The 27,454-nt window shown below is 36.6% G+C and overlaps 6 protein-coding genes across 6 annotated transcripts; all 6 read right to left on the bottom strand.

Moving 5' to 3' along the window:
- Positions 1-4,021: 4,021 nt before the first annotated feature.
- On the bottom strand, positions 4,022-8,325 carry LOC149143140 (putative anthocyanidin reductase). The gene is made up of 4 exons (XM_089451699.1): positions 8,221-8,325; positions 5,169-5,381; positions 4,846-5,055; positions 4,022-4,123 (listed from the first exon to the last, which is right to left on the bottom strand). The coding sequence occupies exons 1-4, from the start codon at positions 8,323-8,325 to the stop codon at positions 4,022-4,024; spliced, it is 630 nt and encodes a 209-aa protein (XP_089307825.1).
- A 2,760-nt stretch (positions 8,326-11,085) lies between these two features.
- On the bottom strand, positions 11,086-12,405 carry LOC149143139 (putative ubiquitin-conjugating enzyme E2 23). The gene is made up of 3 exons (XM_089448624.1): positions 11,998-12,405; positions 11,578-11,889; positions 11,086-11,485 (listed from the first exon to the last, which is right to left on the bottom strand). Exons 1-3 carry the CDS (start codon positions 12,103-12,105, stop codon positions 11,255-11,257), a joined length of 651 nt encoding a protein of 216 aa, XP_089304750.1. The 5' UTR covers positions 12,106-12,405; the 3' UTR covers positions 11,086-11,254.
- Positions 12,406-13,895: 1,490 nt separating this feature from the next.
- Positions 13,896-14,966, bottom strand: LOC149143138 (uncharacterized). The gene is made up of 3 exons (XM_089451698.1): positions 14,855-14,966; positions 14,322-14,614; positions 13,896-14,087 (listed from the first exon to the last, which is right to left on the bottom strand). The coding sequence occupies exons 1-3, from the start codon at positions 14,916-14,918 to the stop codon at positions 13,896-13,898; spliced, it is 549 nt and encodes a 182-aa protein (XP_089307824.1). The 5' UTR covers positions 14,919-14,966.
- Positions 14,967-15,243: 277 nt separating this feature from the next.
- LOC149143137 (putative ubiquitin-conjugating enzyme E2 23) lies at positions 15,244-17,227 on the bottom strand. The gene is made up of 5 exons (XM_089446955.1): positions 17,129-17,227; positions 16,625-16,894; positions 16,340-16,412; positions 15,721-15,860; positions 15,244-15,612 (listed from the first exon to the last, which is right to left on the bottom strand). The coding sequence occupies exons 1-5, from the start codon at positions 17,138-17,140 to the stop codon at positions 15,259-15,261; spliced, it is 849 nt and encodes a 282-aa protein (XP_089303081.1). The 5' UTR covers positions 17,141-17,227; the 3' UTR covers positions 15,244-15,258.
- Positions 17,228-17,259: 32 nt separating this feature from the next.
- LOC149143135 (putative ubiquitin-conjugating enzyme E2 23) lies at positions 17,260-25,762 on the bottom strand. The gene is made up of 8 exons (XM_089451697.1): positions 25,699-25,762; positions 22,711-23,666; positions 22,301-22,476; positions 19,936-20,251; positions 19,432-19,701; positions 19,147-19,219; positions 18,528-18,667; positions 17,260-18,419 (listed from the first exon to the last, which is right to left on the bottom strand). Exons 1-8 carry the CDS (start codon positions 25,760-25,762, stop codon positions 18,066-18,068), a joined length of 2,349 nt encoding a protein of 782 aa, XP_089307823.1. The 3' UTR covers positions 17,260-18,065.
- LOC149143136 (putative ubiquitin-conjugating enzyme E2 38) lies at positions 20,678-22,082 on the bottom strand. The gene is made up of 3 exons (XM_089446956.1): positions 21,954-22,082; positions 21,335-21,474; positions 20,678-21,226 (listed from the first exon to the last, which is right to left on the bottom strand). The coding sequence occupies exons 1-3, from the start codon at positions 22,015-22,017 to the stop codon at positions 20,873-20,875; spliced, it is 558 nt and encodes a 185-aa protein (XP_089303082.1). The 5' UTR covers positions 22,018-22,082; the 3' UTR covers positions 20,678-20,872.
- Positions 25,763-27,454: the final 1,692 nt, after the last annotated feature.

Genomic DNA, 27,454 nt, shown 5'->3' with positions numbered 1-27,454 from the left:
ATCAAGTGTAATAACCTTCCATTTCCACTTGCGAATAGGAAATGGGTAAAGTAATCCAACTGGATGATGGTGTTTTCCATTCAACTATTTACATTCCACACACTTAGACAAGTATTCAACTACATATTTTTTCATGCCTGGTTAGAAGTACTCTTTTCTCAATGTAGTGATTAATTTTTGGTATTTGGTGTTGGAAACATATGGGCTTCTATGATACTCATCAAGAATTAATTCTTTAGTGCTTATCTGATTGAGAACATACATTTTTTTTGATAAATCAACATATTTTCCTTATTTATCTCATATCCAATTTGGCCTTCACTGTTATTTGGGTTCCCTAATTGCTGCCATAAGAACTAGTATTCAGGATCCCTCCGAGTATCTTCTTTAATTAGTTATTTAAAAGAAATTTCCACTTCATTAAATCAAATTTCATAAAGAAAATTCAATTTTTTACTCATAGCATCTGCCACACGATTCCCTTTTCTTTTAAAATGTTTAATTTCAAACTCAAATTCACTAAGGAAGGAAATCCAACGTGCCTATTGAGAATTTAATGTAGGTTGTTTAAAATAATTAGTTAGGCTACTGTGATCTGTCATCAATATAAATATTTTCCCAAGCAAATAATGTCGCCACATTTTTGAGGCATGGATTACCATTGTTAAGTCCAAATCGTAAGATTAGTACTTTAGTTCATGTTCTTCTAGCTTCCAAGACTCACAAGCTACAACCTTGCCCTATTGTATTAGTACTCCTCCTACACCCTCCTTGCTAGCATTTGTACAAACAATAAACTCCTTACTTGGGTCAAAAATTCTTAGTATAGGGGCAGTAGTGAGTAAATGTTTCAACTGATCAAAATTGTTTTGAAACTCAATTGTCCACTTAAAGGTCCTTCCGTTCATTTGTAAGTAATGGATAAGCCACCCATGAATATCCTTCAATGAACTATCGATAGTATCCAACTAACCCCATAAAGATTGTATATCAGCCGCATTCTTGGGAACAAGCCAATCCATTATAGTTTTTATTTTCTCTGGTTATACTGCTATTCCATCCTTGGTAATAACATGCCCTAAATACTAAATTTAATCTTTATAAAATTCATACTTACTTTATTTTGCACACAATTGTTGCTCCCTCAAAGTTTGCAAAACAATTTGTAGATGATTTTTATGCTCCTCCATATTCTTAGAGTTAACGAGTATGTCATCTATAAATATCAAGACAAATTTGCCGAGGTATTTGTGAAATATATTGTTCAGGAGACACATGAACATCATCAAATCATTTCTTAATAAAGGGAAGAACTACAAATTCGTAATGCCCATATCAAGTTCTAAAAATTGTTTTATATATATCTTCTCGCTTAATTCTTATTTCATGATACCTAAAATGCAGCTTAATCTTACAAAACATTGTAGCCCTTTTCACTTGATCGAATAGATTATTAATACAAGGTAGGGGATACTTATTTTTGACTTTACCTTATTTAACTGTTTATAACCATTACATGAATGTAAAGTACCATCCTTTTTCCTAACAAAAAGTAACGGAGCTTCAGAAGGCAATACAATTGGGTGGATGTACAACTTTTCTTACATACACAAGTGAAGAGCGTAATAACTAGCATTTGCACCAAATGTTGCAAAGGAAACGCCGTAAGGCATAAATTGAGGAATAATCAGGACATGGAATGGGCAAATCTAAATGAAATGTAGAGATGTAGTAGAAATGAAATTGATTTAGGGTGCCTTGCACTATTTTTTATTAATTATTGAATTAATATTGCATATAAATTGTTGTTCATGACTATGAAGCTACCAAGTTGCTCAATGGGAAAGCTATAGCCAAAGGAGAGGAGAGGTAGGAAGAACACTATAAATTGTACATGTGAGTTAATTTGAATTTACTTTAAAATCATAGTAATTTAGTTTCAATTTGAATTTGTTTATTTCTAAAGTCACCTTTTATTCATAAAAAATAATTAATGGTTGTGAAAGACATGAGCATCCTATTGATTGGTTGTATATCACTGAGAAAATAACTTGTAATCAGATATGCCAATCAAGAACAAAGAACTGGATGAAGGTTGAACACTTTCTCTGAGTGTGGACAACCGAAGAAGAACCTCGTGAGTAAGCCCCAACTGAATCATGGAATTCGAAAAGGATGAATAAAAAATAGCTGCCAGTTTTCCTCTTCTACCAAATCCCCCATTCTTATTATAGATGTCTCCGCAACTCCAATTTCTGACAGGACTTTGCGATTCCTTGAACTTACAACGAGTCTCTAGTTGGAGTGGTGGGTTAGCAGCAACAAACCAAATTTCTTCCATCAACTAGGAACCATCTCTCCAAACTTCATCCAGAAATAAAGCAAACCTCTGAGTTTGCAATCTCTGACTCAACCACATCTTTGCATATTCATCACCATCATTTCTATCTAATTCTATCTTTGTAAGAGTGGCTATTTGCATACACAGTTCATTTCTAAGATTGTAGAAGATGGATTACTGGAAACAATGAGCCAAAGCAATAAGTCATCTCTGAAGAGATTTCTCACCTTTGGACTGTGGAAGACTGATATGTTTGTTGAGGGTTCTTGTGGAAGAGTATTGAAATTACTTACGATTATATGAATCTTTTGGTAGATCTGATGAGAAGACAAGGGTTTCTAGTATTTTTGGTTTCTTCATAAAGGGTGTCGTTGGGTTTCAATTTGCAAGATTATTTTCCCTGGAAAAATGCCCGTAGCATGGATCTGTAGTTGTTCTCCATATTACTCAATCATCACGATGATTTTCCTCTGAAATACTCTTTGGTGAATTTGAATTTTCAGTGTTAGATTTTGCTGGTGATAAATCTAACAACACTGATGGTTATGGATGTTTGATTTGTCATTTCTGAAATCTAATCATCTTTGCCAAAATCTGAGGAACGAGTTTTTTTCAAGGTCCTTCCACTATGAATCCTTCATCAGAGAATGAATTATATAGAGACATAATAATTGAAATCGATTCCTGATTCCGTGATCTGAAATTGTTTGAAGCAGATTGTCCATTGAAACACCCATCTCCATCTTTTTCTATTGAATATCTCCAGCTCTTGTTTCTCAATAAGTCTGAGCATTATATTGACCTCAGAGCTCACTGTTTTAATATCACAAGTGGCTACTCATAGTGTACATTTCCCCTAAAAAAAGAGAAAGGAAGCAATGTACAACTTTGTGTTGTCATGCCTCAGTAGCAAACTCAGAAGCACCATTACTTGAGAAGACCGAGCTTTTCTTTGGGTATCTGTGATATTTATGTTCATATTAGGAGGCTCTACCTGTTTCTTCTCTTCAAGTTGTGATACTAGGTCTAAAGCTTCACCAATAGCACTAATAGCTAAAGACCTTGACACAGGACAGAAACCTTGTGTGACAAATCCTTGACGATTTGTTGATGCTGTAAGAGTAACATTGGTTGCATGACATTGACTTATGTGTCACTGTAACAATGATAGCAATGAGCATCCTATTGATTGGTTGTATATTGCATATTCATCACCCTCATTTCTACCTAATTCTATCTTTGTAAGCGTGGCTATTTGCATACACAGTTCATTTCTAAGATTGTGAAAGATGGATTATTGGAAACAGTAAGCCAAAGCAATAAGTCATCTTTGAAGAGATTTTTCACCTTTGGACTGTTGAAGACTGATATGTTTGCTGAGGATTCTTGTGGAAGAGTATTGCAATTACTTACGGTTATACGAATATTTTGGTAGATTTGACGAGAAGACAAGGGTTTCTGGTGTTTTTGGTTTCTTCATAGAGGGTGTCGTTGGGTTTCAATTTGCAAGGTTTTTTTCCTTGGAAAAATGCTGGTAGCACAGACTGTTGAACATATATATATCGACCTCTCGCAGAGGGACGCTCCATCAAGAATATGTGAGCATTACAAGCATCCTCAGTGTGGACTAATAAAATGGAACCCATGATATCATGAAGCTCCCTTAACCATTCAAAATGTTCAGCGTTGCCTGAGAGATGTGAAGATCAATATAAGAACAGGAAAAATGGGCATTTTTCTGTTAATGGCAGATCTGAAAATTATGCTCTTACCCATTGGATACTGAGAATCAAAATGTTCAACATTGATACAGAAATGCGACTTTAATATAAGATTAGATGAAATGAACATTTATATATTGATTTCAGATTTCATGTATCTTATTGATATGTAACAAAACTATGCTTATAACCATGAGATACAGAGAATCCATAATCAACCTAAACTCAATGAAATAAAACAATCCATAAGAGAAACACCAAGCCATGAAAATTTACAAAAATAAGATCAAATATCTAATGAACGCATACCATACGTGTGACAAGATAAAAATGTAAATTACATTTTTCTAAATATCAAGAGATTTGCATTTCAAAGTAATTTCAAAATAATGGTTGAGAAGCTCATTTTACAGTCGAGTCAAAATAATGATTGTGTTGGGTAAGAGATTGTGTTAAGAAGCTCATTTTATAGTGGAATATGAAAATTATTTGGGATTTCATCACTTTTTAAAACCGGTCTACATTTATCTAATTCTATATCTATTATGAGCATACAATTTTACAACTCATAAATTTGATCCTCTACAACCTAACCCTAATAAATCCAGATTGATTAGATTTATCTAATTCTAAATCTATTATGAGCATGCAACTTTACAACTCATAAATTTGATCTTCTGGACCCTAACCCTAATAAATCTAGATTGATTATATTTGAAGTTAAGATAAACTTACGGATCTTTTATTACAAATCTTTGAAGTGAGTAGTAACAACGAACTTACCCAGAAAATAGGCTTTTCATGTCTCATGATATCGATTGGGGTCCAGCAAGATTCATCGAGGCAGTCCCTGAATTTGCCATCATCATTAAGTGGCGAGGCTGCAGTTATGGATGATGTGTAAATTACACGCCTCACAGACTTTGCCTGACTGCAAGTCCTCAAAATATCAAGAGTACCATTCACCTCAGCTTCGATAACATTCATCTGTGTCTGAAGAAAAAGTACATTAAAAGGGAAAATTTATATCCAAAAAAGGGGTCAAAATCCAGTAATAAATTCGTTGTTTCCGGAAGTTGTGCATTCGGGTGGTTGTTAAAAAATACCTGTGCTTCAATGGCGAAATCCATTATAGTTGCCAAATGAAAAATGTACTCACAACCCTCAACGGCAGCATGGAAGCTTCCCTCTTGGCGGAGGTCGGCTTTGAAGATTCTGAGCCTCTCTTTTTCTCCTGGAAGGCACAGAATACGGCGAGTTTTGCTATCGTTGCCTGCAGCATGTGAAAGATGGTTGACGGTTCGTATGGACCGTCGCGCCTGGCATTGCTCAATTCAAATCAACGGTTAATGATTACCTGATCATCTAACAACCAAATCAAATGGCACATATTTTGACACGACAACAGTTTGGAGAGTTCATTTCAGAGGGAAATATCTTACGACGTAAATATGTAAAGAAATAAATATGCTAGGCAATAAATATGTAAAGTAAAACTGAATATAGAGCCGCGTGACGAGACACATCAAAAGGATGGATGGGAGGCTGAATTTTTATAAACAATTCATACTCCAATTTTTATAAACAATTCATCCTCCAATTTTTATTCTGTGTAAATATAGACACAGTGTGAAACAATTATCCACAATTATTTTCTCTAAATATCCTAATGGCACAGGAAAAAAATATCACCTAGAAATTCCAAACTTATTATAGATTGATTAGTGGAACATTTGAAATAAGAAACTACACCTTGTTATCAATATATCAAAATATGATTTCAAATCTCATGCCTCTCCTATCAGTTTTCATCACATGCATAGAATCAAAGGATCCATGTATTGTGTAAGAACAAATCTAAATGCCATAGTTTAACTAGCTGAGGAATTGTTTGGATTGTTATGGAAATTTAGGTTATATTTAGAAAATATGTGGTAAAGATTTTTGTAAATCCAAGTTATAGTTGTTAAATTTCAAAATTTTAAGTGTCCTAGACGTTTTTGATGGTGCTGAATCTATTTCTACTATCAAAAATAAAATTCAAACACTGCATCTACAAGATTTTTTGAAATTATTTTGCCCAGATTCCTACCACTTTTGGCCATCCAAACAATTCCTCCGTATCCAATTCAAATGGACAAAGGCAAAGCAAGGCTATTTAAACAAAAGGATCAACAATTCTCGGAACAATGTAATAAAATCAGTTTTTCTTCAAAGAATGTAATAAAGTCAGTTTTTCTTCAAAGCAATTTACATGCTTTTTCTTTGATTGCAGATTATCAGGAGGACAATCTTATTTTCTCTATATTATAAACTGTGATTGGTTTTTATATGTTCAACAGAACCGATAAATTATATATCTTTCATACACACAACTATGAACCTTTATAAGAGTTCTTATACCATATTATTATTTTGACATATCTCAGCTGGTACTACAGCCATATATACAACATAAACATGTTTATAAGGTGGTAGGGTACTAATAACTGGGCAAAAATTATTGCATCTCGGGTTTTTTATACTTGTTTCAGTGGCTCAACATCAAAGATATTCAGGTATTTGGGGATTTAAAAAGTTGCATTGATGGGATAAAAAGGCTCAATTGCTTTCGGCCTCCAATGATGTCATACGGGATGAAACTGTGTTAGTTAAAGGTTGTTGCGAGATTCTCACAAATCTTATATTCTCAGGATAAAGAGTGAATATTTTATGACCATAGAAACCCAACCTATGTAAGTAGGTGATATAAGTTTGAGAATATAGATACTTTGGAGATGAGTTGTTAGTCTAGTATGATGCTACAGCCACATAAAAGATTTGATCATGGACAGATTTGTGATCCAGTGAATTAGTTTCCCTAATAAATCAAATGTCTTTTCTTCAATTCACTTACAACTTCATTCGTTGTTTGTATTTCATTCGGTTGTTGTTTTTCAATTCACTTATAACTTCATTCGTTCCCTGTTTTTCATTGTGTTGGATTTTTATTCCCAGCATGGCCAACTCCGCCAGTTTCCACACTGTGCTCATATTGACCTATTTTACCACTTATTCATCCCAAAAGATTTCAATATTTACTAACAAAATCATTTATCTCCCCGAGAGATAAAATTCAAAATCCAAAACACCATTACATTCCTAGTTCTCCAATATCTTTATACCCACAAATATGAATATATTTACATGAACAAAGCTTACATACGAGAGGATATGACTATTTTTCCTCAGCTCAGAGACATTTGTATCCACCAGGTCTCTCCCAGATATTATAGATACTCTAATTCATGGCTTGCATTCAATGGAATGTCGAGTCTTGTTTTTGAGTCGGTCACTTCTATAAAACATTTTGTCCTGTTCAATAACAAGATTGTTAGTTAAAACGAGTGGACATATAGTGATTTAGAAATTGTTTTTTCCTATCAAACACAAGGTTGGACATAATAGAGCATCACAGGGAAGTTTACCATGGACATATAATGGTAAATCAATATTTATAATTCTCCTTCACCGCAATATGCCACAAACGACACACGAATTTATGGTGGAATTTCGAACGCAAAGAAACTTATATTATACCTTGTTTTTCCCACGTGTCACTGTTTTGTTTTCACACATTTTTCCAAAACTGCCCAAAGAGAGATCAAACCATTTAATTTTTACGACAAAATTTTTTTTTACATTTTATTTTTAATGACAATTTTTTGTTTTTTATATATGAAAACATGAGACCTTAATCAATCAAGCAATTATATATACCTCTCAAGCAATAATATATGCCTCTGTTGAGGGTTCCTACTCTCCTTGTTTCGATGTTTTTGACAGTACTTAGATGGCATAGAGACATGCATGGCGTAGACGCTCAAATCCTCCTCTGCCAATTTGCGTTACGAAGCCACCGGTTATTTTCTCGATCTCAACTAAATTTTATGCATTGGGATGATGCTAAGTCATGCGCAATTTTCAGCTCAATCAAATGAATTTTAGCTACGGGAATATTGTAAGATGTCGTTACAAAAGTTTCAAAATCACTTACAAAGTATTGTTGACTGAGACACAGACCAAAGGAAAGCACGGTTCAACCCCTCACTACTTCGAGAAGCAACCCCAACACTCAGAGACAGTTCCTTCGTTCCTTACGAGGCAATTGAAACATACATCCAGATAACTAAAGAAGCCTGTGTTGACCAATCTCTTTGTACAGCATGGAGACGGTATTGCTCTCACATCCTTATCCAACAGTTGCGAAACAAGATCAACCATAGGTAATGATTCAATGAATGCAGTTGAAGACATATCAATATTGAGCGATAATCCATTTGGGTTGGCCTTAAACTTTGGTAAAACCCACGCCAACTTTCCAATCCCTCTCCAAGGGACTGCTTTGCCCCCAGGTTGCCAGAATAAAATGATCTGCTAATAGGAATGTACCTTTTAGTTGGTGGCTCACATAGAACAATATCAAGAACTTGCAGGGCTTCATGCGGAGCATCATCCTCCCTCCCAGATAGGAATTGACCTAAAATTGACCTAAAATTTATAAGTATCTTGAACTGACGCTCCCTTATTGGACCACCAGGTCCATCGTCCCCCTCAACAAGCAAGATGTTGAATTATTTTGAGGTAAAGGGCAATGGCCCAGCTGTGTACAAACGTCTTCCACCATCATAAATAGGAAACCTTTTACCTAAATGGGTATCTCTGTATCAGTCCCCCTCCACACCACCACGATGTCTCGCCTCCCCAGGCGCCTCACCTTCTCGTCTGTGCTCACCGCAACGTATCTTGTTGAAAGACGGTTGACGGTTCGTATGGAGCGTCGTGCTGGCACATATTTTGACACGAGAGCAGTTTGGAGAGTTTGTTTCAGAGGGAAACGCCTTACGGCGTAAAAATATTTGACCGTTTTGCATTTTAAAAGACGTCCATTTTGCCGAACATAATTAATTTTCAACCGTACATCCTCAGAGCAATGACAGGATAGGAACAGCTGAAATGTTCGTACCAAACATCGAGATGTGTGGTTCAGGTTAAGGGCAAACATTTTTCCTTGCACAGGAGAAATTGCGATACAGGCTACATCCCACAGGGTCCTTTCATTTGCTATTGCAATGCATAAAATTTGTGAAATTGCATAACTGCATAATAAATGGAAGATGTCACGATAAGTGTGTTCCACTTGCGAGAAAATATGCCCAATCTGCCCAGGTTTTTCCTTACTATTGCAAGCCATCTCCTTCTCTCGTTCGGTTTCTGCCTGATGGGTATGGAAGCAGACTCCTGCATACGCTTAGCAAAGATTAAGCACGCAACCTTGCTTCAGAAAGCCTTTGAATTCTTTATTTTATTCAAAATATTCCCGACAGGGTTTTCGGTAGAATGAGAGGTCTCGGGTTCGAACTCTGTGAGACGAATCCGATTATTACTCGATTTACTCTTCCTATCCCTACCATCAGCAAGCGAAACACTAACCGTAGATCTGTGGACCTCCGGCTCTGAATCAGATTCTTCTTCCTTCGTCTTAACAGAAAAGACATTTTCGATGTAGCTAAGAAGGCTGTGCTCATTTATGCTGTCCATGGAAACAACCTGAGTAAACTGAAAGGCCAGGTGCTTATCCACATCCGAGGAGTCATCGATATCCTCATCGAAGCTTCTGTCTGCATCAATCAGCACCATCTGGCCTGCGAAGGAGTAGCCTAACCCCGAATGGTAGGACAACGCCAAAGCTAACAACCGATGGACGAAGCAACGAATCAAGCCGGGTACCCACGACACCGCCTGCGTCGCCACTGTTGCTATTCCTAGACGCTGCTTATGGATTCTGGGGAGCACTTGCCATACCAGAAGCGCTAGCCGCGTTATGTTGAACACATCTTCCAGTGGGCCGACCTCCAAGCCGGCCCACAGGGTGTACAGAAAATGCGCAAACGACATAAGCCTGGGGACGATATCGCTCTTGGAAACTATATGCACAAAGTGTCTTCTGTAACACGAATTTATATGTTTTGCCAATTTTGAATCCGCGAAGAGAGGGCATCCGAACGAATAACATTGAACTTGTTCGTGGCAAAACTTAGGGCTCGATTCCAACAATCTGAGGGTGAGCAACGAGGCAACGGCTCCTCCTAAAGAATGGCCCGTCAATACAATTTTGTTCCCTTGTATTAACTGGCGCCTAAGATACTTCAATGGGATGCTCTTGGCTCTGTCAAGAAACCCCGCATGAGCAGCTCCCGCTCCCAGGCTCAAGGACCTCTGCATTATGTTGAGATCCGTTAGCGCATCCATAAACCCCGTGGTGCCTTTACAGGCGATGATCATGTGATCTTTATCCAGGCTTTTAACGACCAAAAGATCCTGCTTTCGGCCGATCTCGAAGCCTTCTTTTCGCAGCTTGTCTTCTTCCAGAAATTCATAGATCGCCGTTTCCGGCAAGCCGAATGTGGTATTCAGTGTTTCAAGTTCCTGCCGAGGATTGTCGCTGTATGCAACAGCTGAAAGAATCAGCGCATCGGCAAGCCAGACGGGATAACGATCTTGCTTGATTATTTGGCTGAGCGTGGCCATCGATTTTGTGGTTCCGCGAATACTAATGTCTCTCCCTCCACACCACCACGATGTCTCGCCTCCCCAGGCGCCTCCTTCTCGTCTGTGCTCACCCCAACGTATCTTGTTGAAAGACGGTTGACGGTTCGTATGGAGCGTGGCGCCTGGCATTGCGTAATTCAAATCAACGGTTAAGGATTACTCGATCGTCTAACGTCTAACAACGAAATCGAATGGCACATATTTTGACACGACAGCAGTTTGGAGAGTTTATTTCAGAGAGAAACGCCTTACGGCGTAAAAATTAATTATTTATAATACTTATACCAACTAAACAAATATCTAAACAGTTACTTAAAATGCATACAGGAGAGAGCAAAATGCTAAACATGTAACAGAAATTACCAAATCAATCCGTTTTCCCAAAATCACGTTGCAATAAATATGTAATCACATTTAAACATAAACATAAGATAAGCAAGAATGTGGTAAATCTATAATATAATCCACAATCTAAAACCTTCTGCAACTGTACATAAGCTCTTGAACGCCATGTAAATCATTTGAAAGAAATAACCACACATCTATAATTCTCAGAGTCCCTTGGATTCTTTGGCTATTGTCTGCTGAAATTCTTGGCAATCTACTCCAACTTCATGAAGGCTGAAATAAGTTTGGGAACAGTTTTAATCAACATAAGCTTGAACCCAACAGAACTACTATTCTGAGTCTGAGACTCTGCTCCAACATTGGGTGGCAACGTACAATCTTCTGAAAGCGATCCAACTGGAGCCCCTTTCAGATAAGCATCACAGGCACGGAGAATATAATGACCGCGTTTTTTAAAATGCTCTTTAACTAACATTTCAAAATGCTGCACACACCACAATCAATGGATTCAAAATGATTCAGAAAAAAAAAGGGTTAAACAAGATAATTAGAAACGAAAATCTCTCCAGATTCTACCTTTGGGGGCTTGCGTAGTATGTACAACATTGACTTGCATGATAGGAGAAAGGAGTTTTCTTTGTATGTTAGAGAGTTCTTCTCCCATTCAGCTGAACCAATCTCTCTCACAAATGAGGGTTCATTAAAATAAGGGTTGTCATTTAGTACTAGTCCTTGAATGGAAACAAGGACTTGTAGAACGTTTGATAATGATGGGTTCCAGAGTTCATCAGCTTTGCCCATCCATGTGTTTAAAAGACTCAGACAAACTTTCCCATCGTCATACAAATTCGGATTCAACCTTAGTCCACCAGAATGGTAGTAAGCTTGCTGCAAATTTGAAAGCCAACATAAAGCAAAATGACAATTTTCATCATAAAAGAAACCACGAGATCTCAAATTCACTTTCAAATCAAACAGTTGCAATTAAGTGCTTACAGGTGGTACATCAGGATACTTGGATGGAAAATGAATATCAAAGAAGAAAAGCCCATCCTGATATGGAGTGCCAGCTGCTCCAACAATCACAGCCCTGAGCAAATCCATCCTATCTTCATAGATTCTCACAAAAATTGTATCTGTCCAATCAATGCAGAGTTTATATATGATATAATTAGAACAACCTTCATTTTAACAACCAAGGGAATAAAGGGCTTGAAATACTGTTTGCCCATGAGATACTGTTTGCCCATGAGTACACTGTATCCACATGAACAGTTGGGTTACAAGAAATGTACTATTTCCCTCCTGAATGCATACAGTTGTTGGGTTGTAACTTTCTACTACATTAAAGACATCAATTATGATCAATGGAAGAAAATGTTCAAATACATGGCACTGGATAACTTTTCACTCGTGGATAAAAAGTAAAGAGAACCTTTGTTACACGGGAACCGCTCCCTAGAAGTGGGAAACTCGTTCCAGTGGTTCCCGCGCTCCCGGAAGCTTTGGAACTATATGGGAACGTTCCCTTTTCTGTGGGAGCTGCAATGGGAGCTTGGGAAAGTTCCGGGAGCTTTGAAGACTGTTTTTTTTTGGAGTTCCCGCGTTCCCTGGGGTTGGGGAATACAGAGCATGTAGAAAAATATGTTGAACTTCCCACAAAACATGAGGCTTTCTTGAAACCTTCGCAGGGAGAAAGGCCAAAGACATCCTTAACACCGATATCCTTAATTGAGAAACTGGAGCAATCCCTTGATGGGTTAAGGAAGCGTGTGACACCTCAATGTAAGGGGGATATCTGGGGTGTCATGCTGATGAGTATTTTTTTTTGTTTATGTATATGTATCGCAGAATATTGTGTGCATATTGTATGTGGCAATCAATGCTTAACCATTAGAGTCGCTTTACTTTTTCTCATAAGAATAACTAGAGAAACATAGGTAAAATTGTTCCTTTGTATTTTTAAGGCAGATTGTTTCAAACACTGGTCATGTTTCAGAGAACTAATAATGAACTTGACATTTTAATATTTTATATATATAAAAGGGAGAGACTCGGGAAGAGAGACACCCAGAGAATATATTTATATATAAGAGAGATTATATATTTAAATTGATTTTAATACTTGAATATTTTGATTTAATATTAATTTTGATTATTATATAATTATATATTTTATATTTTTATATTTTAAATTTTTTTATTATATAATATTACCGTTCCCGATTAGCCGTTTCCTGTAAATTTTGGGGAAACCTCTAGCCGTTCCCGACACCCGTACCCAAGTTCCCAACGTTCCCACGTTCCAGAAACTCATGCAACATAGAAACTCATGCAACATAGAAGAGAACCCTAGAAAGTTAAATTGTTAGTGCGAATACAGTGGGTGAGTGAGAAAGCAATTCCTAGGATCACTGGAAGCAATAAAAGGGAAAGTAACAGAATGGAAAAAGGAAGGAAACATAACTAAGTGTCCAGATAAACTATTCCCTAACAGTCTGTGTAAATATCATGACTTCCATTTAACAAACCTGGTAAATTTTTTTCAAGAATGTTCCATTCTTGCTGAACTTTCTTTATCCATTTCTGCTTCATATTAGTAGCCTGCAAGAAGAGGTTCAAAAATTTCCATCATACTCTACCATGAAAAAAAACATTGCTTTTGGAAACAAAAATCACAGAAGAATGAAAAAAACATGCCATTAAGCTAGCCTGTGCAAAAATTTCAATCATAATCCACCATGAAAAAGAACATTGCTTTTGGCAACAAAATTTACAAAGAAGGATGAGAAAAAAATGGCCTTAGATAAATGTACCTGGCCTGTTTCTTTCACATACAAGTGATCCAGAGGGTTCTTTACACTATCAAAATGTTTGAAGTGACCTGGCTCATGCTAATTACTTCGGGACCAGTTATGAACTACTGTATCTTCCTCCTTTGCCAGTTTCACATCAAATTTATTGGCTATCCACTTAACTAAAGGAAAATCAACAATTTCCAAGTTTCCAGGATCAACTTTAACATCTTTATCTTGTTCAGCATCACGTTCATGCTTACCAATTGCCAATATTTGGTGAGGTCCAACCTAGATAACAAAAAAAAATAAGTAACCTTTAGTGAATCAAAGTGAACTGATACTGTTCATTCCGTGATAGCCAGAGCATTGTGATCTGCTAAAGCCGGCAGACCATTCTAGTGGAAATAAATAAAACATGATCAATTCCTCAAATAAAACATAGTACTTAAAAGACATAATGAAAAATATTTCCTTTTTCAATAGTCTACTGTAATCAAGCAAAAAAATAGCAAAATAGCATACCTTTGACACCATTCCATCTGCCCATGCTACCTCAATGTCTCCATCCTTACGACCTATGACATTCCCAAACCAGGATATATTGGATTCTTCAAGACTATTGTCGAGCTCTGCCTTCTGTTTTCCTTTCCGAGTTTTCTGGTTTGTAGTCTCAACAACATTTTTGGTTCTTGTTTCATCCTTACAGTCTGTCTGGACAACCAACTGATTGACTATGCCAGGCACTTCTGTTTCCTCTGAGACCGAAGAGAGACTAACGATGCCCCCAATTAAGGTGTTGTAAGCTGTATGCTGAGCTAGCTCATACAACGGCGTAAAAATTAATTATTTATAATACTTATACCAACTAAACAAATATCTAAACAGTTACTTAAAATGCATACAGGAGAGAGCAAAATGCTAAACATGTAACAGAAATTACCAAATCAATCCGTTTTCCCAAAATCACGTTGCAATAAATATGTAATGACATTTAAACATAAACATAAGATAAGCAAGAATGTGGTAAATCTATAATATAATCCACAATCTAAAACCTTCTGCAACTGTACATAAGCTCTTGAACGCCATGTAAATCATTTGAAAGAAATAACCACACATCTATAATTCTCAGAGTCCCTTGGATTCTTTGGCTATTGTCTACTGAAATTCTTGGCAATCTACTCCAACTTCATGAAGGCTGAAATAAGTTTGGGAACAATTTTAATCAACATAAGCTTGAACCCAACAGAACTACTATTTTGAGTCTGAGACTCTGCTCCAACATTGGGTGGCAACGTACAATCTTCTGAAAGCGATCCAACTGGAGCCCCTTTCAGATAAGCATCACAGGCACGGAGAATATAATGACCGCGTTTTTTAAAATGCTCTTTAACTAACATTTCAAAATGCTGCACACACCACAATCAATGGATTCAAAATGATTCAGAAAAAAAAAGGGTTAAACAAGATAATTAGAAACGAAAATCTCTCCAGATTCTGCCTTTGGGGGCTTGCGTAGTATGTACAACATTGACTTGCATGATAGGAGAAAGGAGTTTTCTTTGTATGTTAGAGAGTTCTTCTCCCATTCAGCTGAACCAATCTCTCTCACAAATGAGGGTTCATTAAAATAAGGGTTGTCATTTAGTACTAGTCCTTGAATGGAAACAAGGACTTGTAGAACGTTTGATAATGATGGGTTCCAGAGTTCATCAGCTTTGCCCATCCATGTGTTTAAAATACTCAGACAAACTTTCCCATCGTCATACAAATTCGGATTCAACCTTAGTCCACCAGAATGGTAGTAAGCTTGCTGCAAATTTGAAAGCCAACATAAAGCGAAATGACAATTTTCATCATAAAAGAAACCACGAGATCTCAAATTCACTTTCAAATCAAACAGTTGCAATTAAGTGCTTACAGGTGGTACATCAGGATACTTGGATGGAAAATGAATATCAAAGAAGAAAAGCCCATCCTGATATGGAGTGCCAGCTGCTCCAACAATCACAGCCCTGAGCAAATCCATCCTATCTTCATATATTCTCACAAAAATTGTATCTGTCCAATCAATGCAGATTTTATATATGATATAATTAGAACAACCTTCATTTTAACAACCAAGGGAATAAAGGGCTTGAAATACTGTTTGCCCATGAGATACTGTTTGCCCATGAGTACACTGTATCCACATGAACAGTTGGGTTACAAGAAATGTACTATTTCCCTCCTGAATGCATACAGTTGTTGGGTTGTAACTTTCTACTACATTAAAGACATCAATTATGATCAATGGAAGAAAATGTTCAAATACATGGCACTGGATAACTTTTCACTCGTGGATAAAAAGTAAAGAGAACCCTAGAAAGTTAAAATGTTAGTGCGAATACAGTGGGTGAGTGAGAAAGCAATTCCTAGGATCACTGGAAGCAATAAAAGGGAAAGTAACAGAACGGAAAAAGGAAGGAAACATAACTAAGTGTCCAGATAAACTATTCCCTAACAGTCTGTGTAAATATCATGACTTCCATTTAACAAACCTGGTAAATTTTTTTCAAGAATGTTCCATTCTTGCTGAACTTTCTTTATCCATTTCTGCTTCATATTAGTAGCCTGCAAGAAGAGGTTCAAAAATTTCCATCATACTCTACCATGAAAAAAAACATTGCTTTTGGAAACAAAAATCACAGAAGAATGAAAAAAACATGCCATTAAGCTAGCCTGTGCAAAAATTTCAATCATAATCCACCATGAAAAAGAACATTGCTTTTGGCAACAAAATTTACAAAGAAGGATGAGAAAAAAATGGCCTTAGATAAATGTACCTGGCCTGTTTCTTTCACATAGAAGTGATCCAGAGGGTTCTTTACACTATCAAAATGTTTGAAGTGACCTGGCTCATGCCAATTACTTCGGGACCAGTTATGAACTACTGTATCTTCCTCCTTTGCCAGTTTCACATCAAATTTATTGGCTATCCACTTAACTAAAGGAAAATCAGCAATTTCCAAGTTTCCAGGATCAACTTTAACATCTTTATCTTGTTCAGCATCACGTTCATGCTTACCAATTGCCAATATTTGGTGAGGTCCAACCTAGATAACAAAAAAAAATAAGTAACCTTTAGTGAATCAAAGTGAACTGATACTGTTCATTCCGTGATAGCCAGAGCATTGTGATCTGCTAAAGCCGGCAGACAATTCTAGTGGAAATAAATAAAACATGATCAATTCCTCAAATAAAACATAGTACTTAAAAGACATAATGAAAAATATTTCCTTTTTCAATAGTCTACTGTAATCAAGCAAAAGAATAGCAAAATAGCATACCTTTGACACCATTCCATCTGCCCATGCTACCTCAATGTCTCCATCCTTACGACCTATGACATTCCCAAACCAGGATATATTGGATTCTTCAAGACTATTGTCGAGTTCTGCCTTCTGTTTTCCTTTCCGAGTTTTCTGGTTTGTAGTCTCAACAACATTTTTGGTTCTTGTTTCATCCTTACAGTCTGTCTGGACAACCAACTGATTGACTATGCCAGGCACTTCTGTTTCCTCTGAGACCGAAGAGAGACTAACGATGCCCCCAATTAAGGTGTTGTAAGCTGTATGCTGAGCTAGCTCATACAACGGCGTAAAAATTAATTATTTATAATACTTATACCAACTAAACAAATATCTAAACAGTTACTTAAAATGCATACAGGAGAGAGCAAAATGCTAAACATGTAACAGAAATTACCAAATCAATCCGTTTTCCCAAAATCACGTTGCAATAAATATGTAATCACATTTAAACATAAACATAAGATAAGCAAGAATGTGGTAAATCTATAATATAATCCACAATCTAAAACCTTCTGCAACTGTACATAAGCTCTTGAACGCCATGTAAATCATTTGAAAGAAATAACCACACATCTATAATTCTCAGAGTCCCTTGGATTCTTTGGCTATTGTCTACTGAAATTCTTGGCAATCTAATCCAACTTCATGAAGGCTGAAATAAGTTTGGGAACAGTTTTAATCAACATAAGCTTGAACCCAACAGAACTACTATTCTGAGTCTGAGACTCTGCTCCAACATTGGGTGGCAACGTACAATCTTCTGAAAGCGATCCAACTGGAGCCCCTTTCAGATAAGCATCACAGGCACGGAGAATATAATGACCGCGTTTTTTAAAATGCTCTTTAACTAACATTTCAAAATGCTGCACACACCACAATCAATGGATTCAAAATGATTCAGAAAAAAAAAGGGTTAAACAAGATAATTAGAAACGAAAATCTCTCCAGATTCTGCCTTTGGGGGCTTGCGTAGTATGTACAACATTGACTTGCATGATAGGAGAAAGGAGTTTTCTTTGTATGTTAGAGAGTTCTTCTCCCATTCAGCTGAACCAATCTCTCTCACAAATGAGGGTTCATTAAAATAAGGGTTGTCATTTAGTACTAGTCCTTGAATGGAAACAAGGACTTGTAGAACGTTTGATAATGATGGGTTCCAGAGTTCATCAGCTTTGCCCATCCATGTGTTTAAAAGACTCAGACAAACTTTCCCATCGTCATACAAATTCGGATTCAACCTTAGTCCACCAGAATGGTAGTAAGCTTGCTGCAAATTTGAAAGCCAACATAAAGCGAAATGACAATTTTCATCATAAAAGAAACCACGAGATCTCAAATTCACTTTCAAATCAAACAGTTGCAATTAAGTGCTTACAGGTGGTACATCAGGATACTTGGATGGAAAATGAATATCAAAGAAGAAAAGCCCATCCTGATATGGAGTGCCAGCTGCTCCAACAATCACAGCCCTGAGCAAATCCATCCTATCTTCATAGATTCTCACAAAAATTGTATCTGTCCAATCAATGCAGAGTTTATATATGATATAATTAGAACAACCTTCATTTTAACAACCAAGGGAATAAAGGGCTTGAAATACTGTTTGCCCATGAGATACTGTTTGCCCATGAGTACACTGTATCCACATGAACAGTTGGGTTACAAGAAATGTACTATTTCCCTCCTGAATGCATACAGTTGTTGGGTTGTAACTTTCTACTACATTAAAGACATCAATTATGATCAATGGAAGAAAATGTTCAAATACATGGCACTGGATAACTTTTCACTCGTGGATAAAAAGTAAAGAGAACCCTAGAAAGTTAAAATGTTAGTGCGAATACAGTGGGTGAGTGAGAAAGCAATTCCTAGGATCACTGGAAGCAATAAAAGGGAAAGTAACAGAACGGAAAAAGGAAGGAAACATAACTAAGTGTCCAGATAAACTATTCCCTAACAGTCTGTGTAAATATCATGACTTCCATTTAACAAACCTGGTAAATTTTTTTCAAGAATGTTCCATTCTTGCTGAACTTTCTTTATCCATTTCTGCTTCATATTAGTAGCCTGCAAGAAGAGGTTCAAAAATTTCCATCATACTCTACCATGAAAAAAAACATTGCTTTTGGAAACAAAAATCACAGAAGAATGAAAAAAACATGCCATTAAGCTAGCCTGTGCAAAAATTTCAATCATAATCCACCATGAAAAAGAACATTGCTTTTGGCAACAAAATTTACAAAGAAGGATGAGAAAAAAATGGCCTTAGATAAATGTACCTGGCCTGTTTCTTTCACATAGAAGTGATCCAGAGGGTTCTTTACACTATCAAAATGTTTGAAGTGACCTGGCTCATGCCAATTACTTCGGGACCAGTTATGAACTACTGTATCTTCCTCCTTTGCCAGTTTCACATCAAATTTATTGGCTATCCACTTAACTAAAGGAAAATCAGCAATTTCCAAGTTTCCAGGATCAACTTTAACATCTTTATCTTGTTCAGCATCACGTTCATGCTTACCAATTGCCAATATTTGGTGAGGTCCAACCTAGATAACAAAAAAAAATAAGTAACCTTTAGTGAATCAAAGTGAACTGATACTGTTCATTCCGTGATAGCCAGAGCATTGTGATCTGCTAAAGCCGGCAGACAATTCTAGTGGAAATAAATAAAACATGATCAATTCCTCAAATAAAACATAGTACTTAAAAGACATAATGAAAAATATTTCCTTTTTCAATAGTCTACTGTAATCAAGCAAAAGAATAGCAAAATAGCATACCTTTGACACCATTCCATCTGCCCATGCTACCTCAATGTCTCCATCCTTACGACCTATGACATTCCCAAAACAGGATATATTGGATTCTTCAAGACTATTGTCGAGCTCTGCCTTCTGTTTTCCTTTCCGAGTTTTCTGGTTTGTAGTCTCAACAACATTTTTGGTTCTTGTTTCATCCTTACAGTCTGTCTGGACAACCAACTGATTGACTATGCCAGGCACTTCTGTTTCCTCTGAGACCGAAGAGAGACTAACGATGCCCCCAATTAAGGTGTTGTAAGCTGTATGCTGAGCTAGCTCATACAACGGCGTAAAAATTAATTATTTATAATACTTATACCAACTAAACAAATATCTAAACAGTTACTTAAAATGCATACAGGAGAGAGCAAAATGCTAAACATGTAACAGAAATTACCAAATCAATCCGTTTTCCCAAAATCACGTTGCAATAAATATGTAATCACATTTAAACATAAACATAAGATAAGCAAGAATGTGGTAAATCTATAATATAATCCACAATCTAAAACCTTCTGCAACTGTACATAAGCTCTTGAACGCCATGTAAATCATTTGAAAGAAATAACCACACATCTATAATTCTCAGAGTCCCTTGGATTCTTTGGCTATTGTCTACTGAAATTCTTGGCAATCTACTCCAACTTCATGAAGGCTGAAATAAGTTTGGGAACAGTTTTAATCAACATAAGCTTGAACCCAACAGAACTACTATTCTGAGTCTGAGACTCTGCTCCAACATTGGGTGGCAACGTACAATCTTCTGAAAGCGATCCAACTGGAGCCCCTTTCAGATAAGCATCACAGGCACGGAGAATATAATGACCGCGTTTTTTAAAATGCTCTTTAACTAACATTTCAAAATGCTGCACACACCACAATCAATGGATTCAAAATGATTCAGAAAAAAAAAGGGTTAAACAAGATAATTAGAAACGAAAATCTCTCCAGATTCTGCCTTTGGGGGCTTGCGTAGTATGTACAACATTGACTTGCATGATAGGAGAAAGGAGTTTTCTTTGTATGTTAGAGAGTTCTTCTCCCATTCAGCTGAACCAATCTCTCTCACAAATGAGGGTTCATTAAAATAAGGGTTGTCATTTAGTACTAGTCCTTGAATGGAAACAAGGACTTGTAGAACGTTTGATAATGATGGGTTCCAGAGTTCATCAGCTTTGCCCATCCATGTGTTTAAAAGACTCAGACAAACTTTCCCATCGTCATACAAATTCGGATTCAACCTTAGTCCACCAGAATGGTAGTAAGCTTGCTGCAAATTTGAAAGCCAACATAAAGCGAAATGACAATTTTCATCATAAAAGAAACCACGAGATCTCAAATTCACTTTCAAATCAAACAGTTGCAATTAAGTGCTTACAGGTGGTACATCAGGATACTTGGATGGAAAATGAATATCAAAGAAGAAAAGCCCATCCTGATATGGAGTGCCAGCTGCTCCAACAATCACAGCCCTGAGCAAATCCATCCTATCTTCATAGATTCTCACAAAAATTGTATCTGTCCAATCAATGCAGATTTTATATATGATATAATTAGAACAACCTTCATTTTAACAACCAAGGGAATAAAGGGCTTGAAATACTGTTTGCCCATGAGATACTGTTTGCCCATGAGTACACTGTATCCACATGAACAGTTGGGTTACAAGAAATGTACTATTTCCCTCCTGAATGCATACAGTTGTTGGGTTGTAACTTTCTACTACATTAAAGACATCAATTATGATCAATGGAAGAAAATGTTCAAATACATGGCACTGAATAACTTTTCACTCGTGGATAAAAAGTAAAGAGAACCCTAGAAAGTTAAAATGTTAGTGCGAATACAGTGGGTGAGTGAGAAAGCAATTCCTAGGATCACTGGAAGCAATAAAAGGGAAAGTAACAGAACGGAAAAAGGAAGGAAACATAACTAAGTGTCCAGATAAACTATTCCCTAACAGTCTGTGTAAATATCATGACTTCCATTTAACAAACCTGGTAAATTTTTTTCAAGAATGTTCCATTCTTGCTGAACTTTCTTTATCCATTTCTGCTTCATATTAGTAGCCTGCAAGAAGAGGTTCAAAAATTTCCATCATACTCTACCATGAAAAAAAACATTGCTTTTGGAAACAAAAATCACAGAAGAATGAAAAAAACATGCCATTAAGCTAGCCTGTGCAAAAATTTCAATCATAATCCACCATGAAAAAGAACATTGCTTTTGGCAACAAAATTTACAAAGAAGGATGAGAAAAAAATGGCCTTAGAAGTGATCCAGAGGGTTCTTTACACTATCAAAATGTTTGAAGTGACCTGGCTCATGCCAATTACTTCGGGACTAGTTATGAACTACTGTATCTTCCTCCTTTGCCAGTTTCACATCAAATTTATTGGCTATCCACTTAACTAAAGGAAAATCAGCAATTTCCAAGTTTCCAGGATCAACTTTAACATCTTTATCTTGTTCAGCATCACGTTCATGCTTACCAATTGCCAATATTTGGTGAGGTCCAACCTAGATAACAAAAAAAAATAAGTAACCTTTAGTGAATCAAAGTGAACTGATACTGTTCATTCCGTGATAGCCAGAGCATTGTGATCTGCTAAAGCCGGCAGACCATTCTAGTGGAAATAAATAAAACATGATCAATTCCTCAAATAAAACATAGTACTTAAAAGACATAATGAAAAATATTTCCTTTTTCAATAGTCTACTGTAATCAAGCAAAAAAATAGCAAAATAGCATACCTTTGACACCATTCCATCTGCCCATGCTACCTCAATGTCTCCATCCTTACGACCTATGACATTCCCAAACCAGGATATATTGGATTCTTCAAGACTATTGTCGAGCTCTGCCTTCTGTTTTCCTTTCCGAGTTTTCTGGTTTGTAGTCTCAACAACATTTTTGGTTCTTGTTTCATCCTTACAGTCTGTCTGGACAACCAACTGATTGACTATGCCAGGCACTTCTGTTTCCTCTGAGACCGAAGAGAGACTAACGATGCCCCCAATTAAGGTGTTGTAAGCTGTATGCTGAGCTAGCTCATACACACTTACCATCTCCTCGCCATCAAATTTGCCTTTATCTCCTGGACAATCCACAGACATGAGCCACCTTACTCTTGCTCTGCGCTCCTTCCAATCCACATTCTTTACAACTCCTACTCGTCTGGCTCTAACATCCGAATACCCCTTCAATACATACTGTTCAGGAAAGAAGTCATGATCCCCAAGATCATAAATGGGAATCAGAGTTCTAGAATCTACACCGCAACTCCTTGTTCCATCTTGCCATATCACATCGACCTTAGTCCATTTGTTGCTCACAGTTAGTACCCCATCAACAATATTATCCCTAACTTTTGGCATCCTCTTTTCTGATGTAGGAAGCAGACACCAGTCGCTCAGCCGCCAATTAGCATGTGAAGAACAAGATAATAGCTTTAGCTGCTTAGGGTCCTGTTGCATTGCAGGGACGATACTGGACTGAGAATTGTAACCAGGATTTGCTACAGTAATCCAACTGACGCAAACTGATCCCACTTCCACATCGCAAACTGTACCTTCTTCGCGATTTTCCTTCCATTTACCCCACAGCCAAATACTATTCTTGAAAACTGCTGAAGAACTGCCCCGGACACGCTGGCAACGCACGACTACGCGGCCCTCATGCAGGTCCGCCTCTGCAGGTCCGCCGCCCCCTCAACAACCGCATGCAGGTCCGCCTCTGCAGGTCCGCCGCCGCCCCCTCAACACCCTCTAAACCCTAAAAAACTTTAACCTCTTAATCAACGGCTCATTTTTCTCCCATCGTCTAACACTAGATCTAAGGGCTACGATTACGACACGAAGACATTTTGGGAGGTTGATTTCAGAGGGGAACGCCTTACGGCGTAATTAAAATATTATTTTATAAAGTTCAAAATAATAAATATGTACAATTTTATTAATTTATTATACTTAAAAAACAAATTATAAATTTATGCTACTACAACGGAATAAAATATGAATACATCTGTGATATATGATTATCTATTTTTTATACCAAGTATATAAAGATTAGATCAAATGCCATTCATGCTTTGCTTGCAACGCAAAAACAATCATGCATAATTTTGCAGTTCAATTTGGACAACAGATGCAAATAGAGAGATATATATGATGAATATGTATTTTGATAATTAAAATAAGGTAAATCCTAAATACTAATTTTGATAATTAAAATTAATTAACTTAAAAATAAAAAGTTTAAGTAGTTTTAAATATTAAATAGATATATAATAATAAACTATGTAATATACAATTATTTAAGTAAAAAAATTTAATTTTAATTTAAGTAAAAAATTTAATTTAATTTTTATTAAATGAATATAATTATGTCACATTTTTATTCATAATAATAATATGAAATTTGATAATTAAGCCATTTTTTTTTAATATGTGATGGGTGTTTTAAGTATATTTAAGGTCATTGTATGTGATATTTGTGATATACAACACAAGGGTGCACTTACAAGAAGGGTGTGTATCCTATAACATCTCCACTTCCTTTTAACGGTGAATCTTTGGATTTTAGTTTCACTAAAGGATAGCCACTTGTATACTTTTAGAGTTAAAGTTATTTATATTTATATTTAGTATTTATTTCGACTATGTGTAATTAGTAAAACAATTTGTTTGTGGTAATTTTGTAAAATTGATAAAAATGTATTTTCTTGAATGAACAAGACAATCATTTATTCTTATTTTTTTACTATTTTGTAGTGTTTCTAGGACTTTAAGCATGTACCCTATATGTTCTTTAACATGAATTGAGACATTATCGAATTACACAGACCACATAAAATTTACTTAGTAAAATCTTAATAGTGGAAAAAATATGGTATTTTATTGCTTAAGAAACCATTTCGACCTTTCTCTTAGGCTATAGATACATCTACCTTAGCACTTTTTGGAAATAATACTGAGAGGGGGTGTGAATCAGTATTATCAAGTCAATTATTTTTCGTTTCACAATCAGTTTTGTATACGCTACTTTAGTTAGTGAAAATTGCGTATATACGCAACTGCAGTTAAGGGAACTAGCGTATAACCAGCAAACTTATAATTTGATTTATTCTTAAAATGTTGATCATTAATATGTGCATAAGAACCATATAAATAGTAACCAGGAACAATAAAACAGAGCAGATAGTCACACACAAGAACACAAGATATAAGGTGGAAACCCAATGTGGGTGAAAACCACCTGCTACAATTCGGCTCTATCTTCTTTTAATTAGAAACTTATTTTTACAATGTTTCTATACCGGTGCAGTCTTATACCAGTATGCAAGCTTCTACCTGCAGAAGGCTACAACCTTCTCTCGTTCTACAGCTTCTCCTGGAAGGGAGCTACAACCCCCTTAGTTCTTGTACTAGCTGATGTACTAGTACATAGGTGCTGACTTACAGAAGGCTACAACCTTCTCTTTTCTTCCAGGGACCACATTTCATAAATTTTCAGACTGGATCCATCAATAACTTCAATCAAACATCAAATACATCTACATCAACCAATCTCCTTTGCACCAGCCAAAAACTGAGTCAAACAATCACTTCTCTAAATGTTGTAACCAGAATACTTTAACAGTAACTAGAAACCAATCCTGAACCTAGAACACTGCAACAATAAATAAAAGTAGCTAAAACATATTTCATGAGACGTACGATACTTCAATATGTAGAACCTACGTGCATACGCTTCTGTATTAAGGTCAACCAGTGTATACGCAGTTTTGTAATACTGAACCAGCATGTATACGCACCTTTTCTATGCGGAACCTGCGTACAGATCTATAAAAGATAATTTACCCTTTTCAAATATTCAGACATCAGTTATACCCAGATTATCAGATTTATAGATCAAGTCATGCACCAAATATAATAGATCAAAATCACACAAATATACTTCTCTTCAAGCCTTGAGATCTTGACCCATCAATAGAACTTATCCTTCTCCTTGAACTCGAGTTCTTCCTTGATTCAGATCCAGCTATGCTTTATAACCCAATGACCAGTATTCTAGATCTTTCTCTTCATAAGATATTCAATCCTTGAGTGCCTTTACCTAATGATCTCCTTCCCTTTTTATAGTCTTAGGCCTTACTCAATACCATGGTCCAAAACCATATAGAATCAATACCTTGGACCCAATACCTGGGATCAATACTTTGGACCAAATACCATGGACCAATACCAAAATACCATGGACCAAATACCACAGACCAAAACCAAGTTTTCCAAACTGTACGCGCTTTTCTGTGCATGAAAGTGCGTGTATATGCATATGCGCCTTTTGGTCTGTGACATCGCGTGTATATGTGTCTTCGTCAAAGGGAACCTGCATATACCTCCTTTTCCTTTATTCTAAGAGTCTGAACTGTGATTTTTCATTTGAGTGAGTTTCCATCAAGGACAACACCTGTGTCATAGTGCCAAACCTGTGTCATAATGCCAACAATCTCCCCCTTTGGACTTGATGGAAACCCCAAGTCACTCATTCTCCCCCTTTTTCATCAAGGGAAAAGGGTTATGCTCCCCTTGAGTATATGCTGAAATCTCTTCTCTGCTGTGCTGTCCATGCTCCCCCTGACTGTAGGCAAGATCTACAAAAAGATGTTCTACAAGAAGAACATGACTCTATACGTCATGAATGACCTTCCTATCACCAAAGACACATGCAAGCATCCATCTCCCACCCAAATGGGGATACACCAAAAGCTTATACATGATAAAACAAGAACATTAAATCATCCATCCCAGGCATAGTGGGGAAACAAGATAGGTCGTTACATGACCTTGATAATAAAAGAAATACATGACATAGAGACTAAGTATCTAAGACAATAATATGATAGTCATCAGTAACTAACATTAGCAGCATCTATTAATCAGCATTCAGACTGGCAACCATGATCTCCCTCTGCACCTGTTCCTCCTGAAACAAAAAAGTGAAACTGTGAAATTGAACCAAGATCTTCTAAGATAATGCCAACAATAATTATTAGAAGTATATGCTCCCCCTGAACCTGTGCCAGATGGTTTCTGTTAGACCCATATCAAACTCTTTTCATCGTGACTCTGACCCACTATTTGTCTTCAAACCAACATATACGTGGTTGTATCCACAAAAACCGGCGTATGTACGCGGATATGCTTCATGAAACTCGTGTACAACCACTATTCTTTGAAACAGATAATTTCAACAGCAAGATGATGCATCGACTACTCGCAGCTTTTGTCTGAGGTATTCATATGTCTCCATGGGCAGAGGTTTGGTGAATATATCAGCAACCTCTTCCTTGGAGGGAACATACTCCAATTTGACCTTTTGTTCAAGCACTTGTTCCCAAAGAAAATGATACTTGATAGGTATGTGCTTGGTCTTTTAATGCATGACTGGATTCTTTGAAATATTAATTGCACTTGTATTATCACATAAAATGGA

Source organism: Pinus tabuliformis, chromosome X, assembly GCF_031772625.1.
Source record: "Pinus tabuliformis cultivar Carrire ecotype Pingquan chromosome X, CPIR1, whole genome shotgun sequence".
Classification (NCBI taxonomy): Eukaryota; Viridiplantae; Streptophyta; class Pinopsida; order Pinales; family Pinaceae; genus Pinus; species Pinus tabuliformis.
Note: the sequence above shows the minus strand (reverse complement) of the source record. Positions and strands in the feature narration are given on the sequence as shown.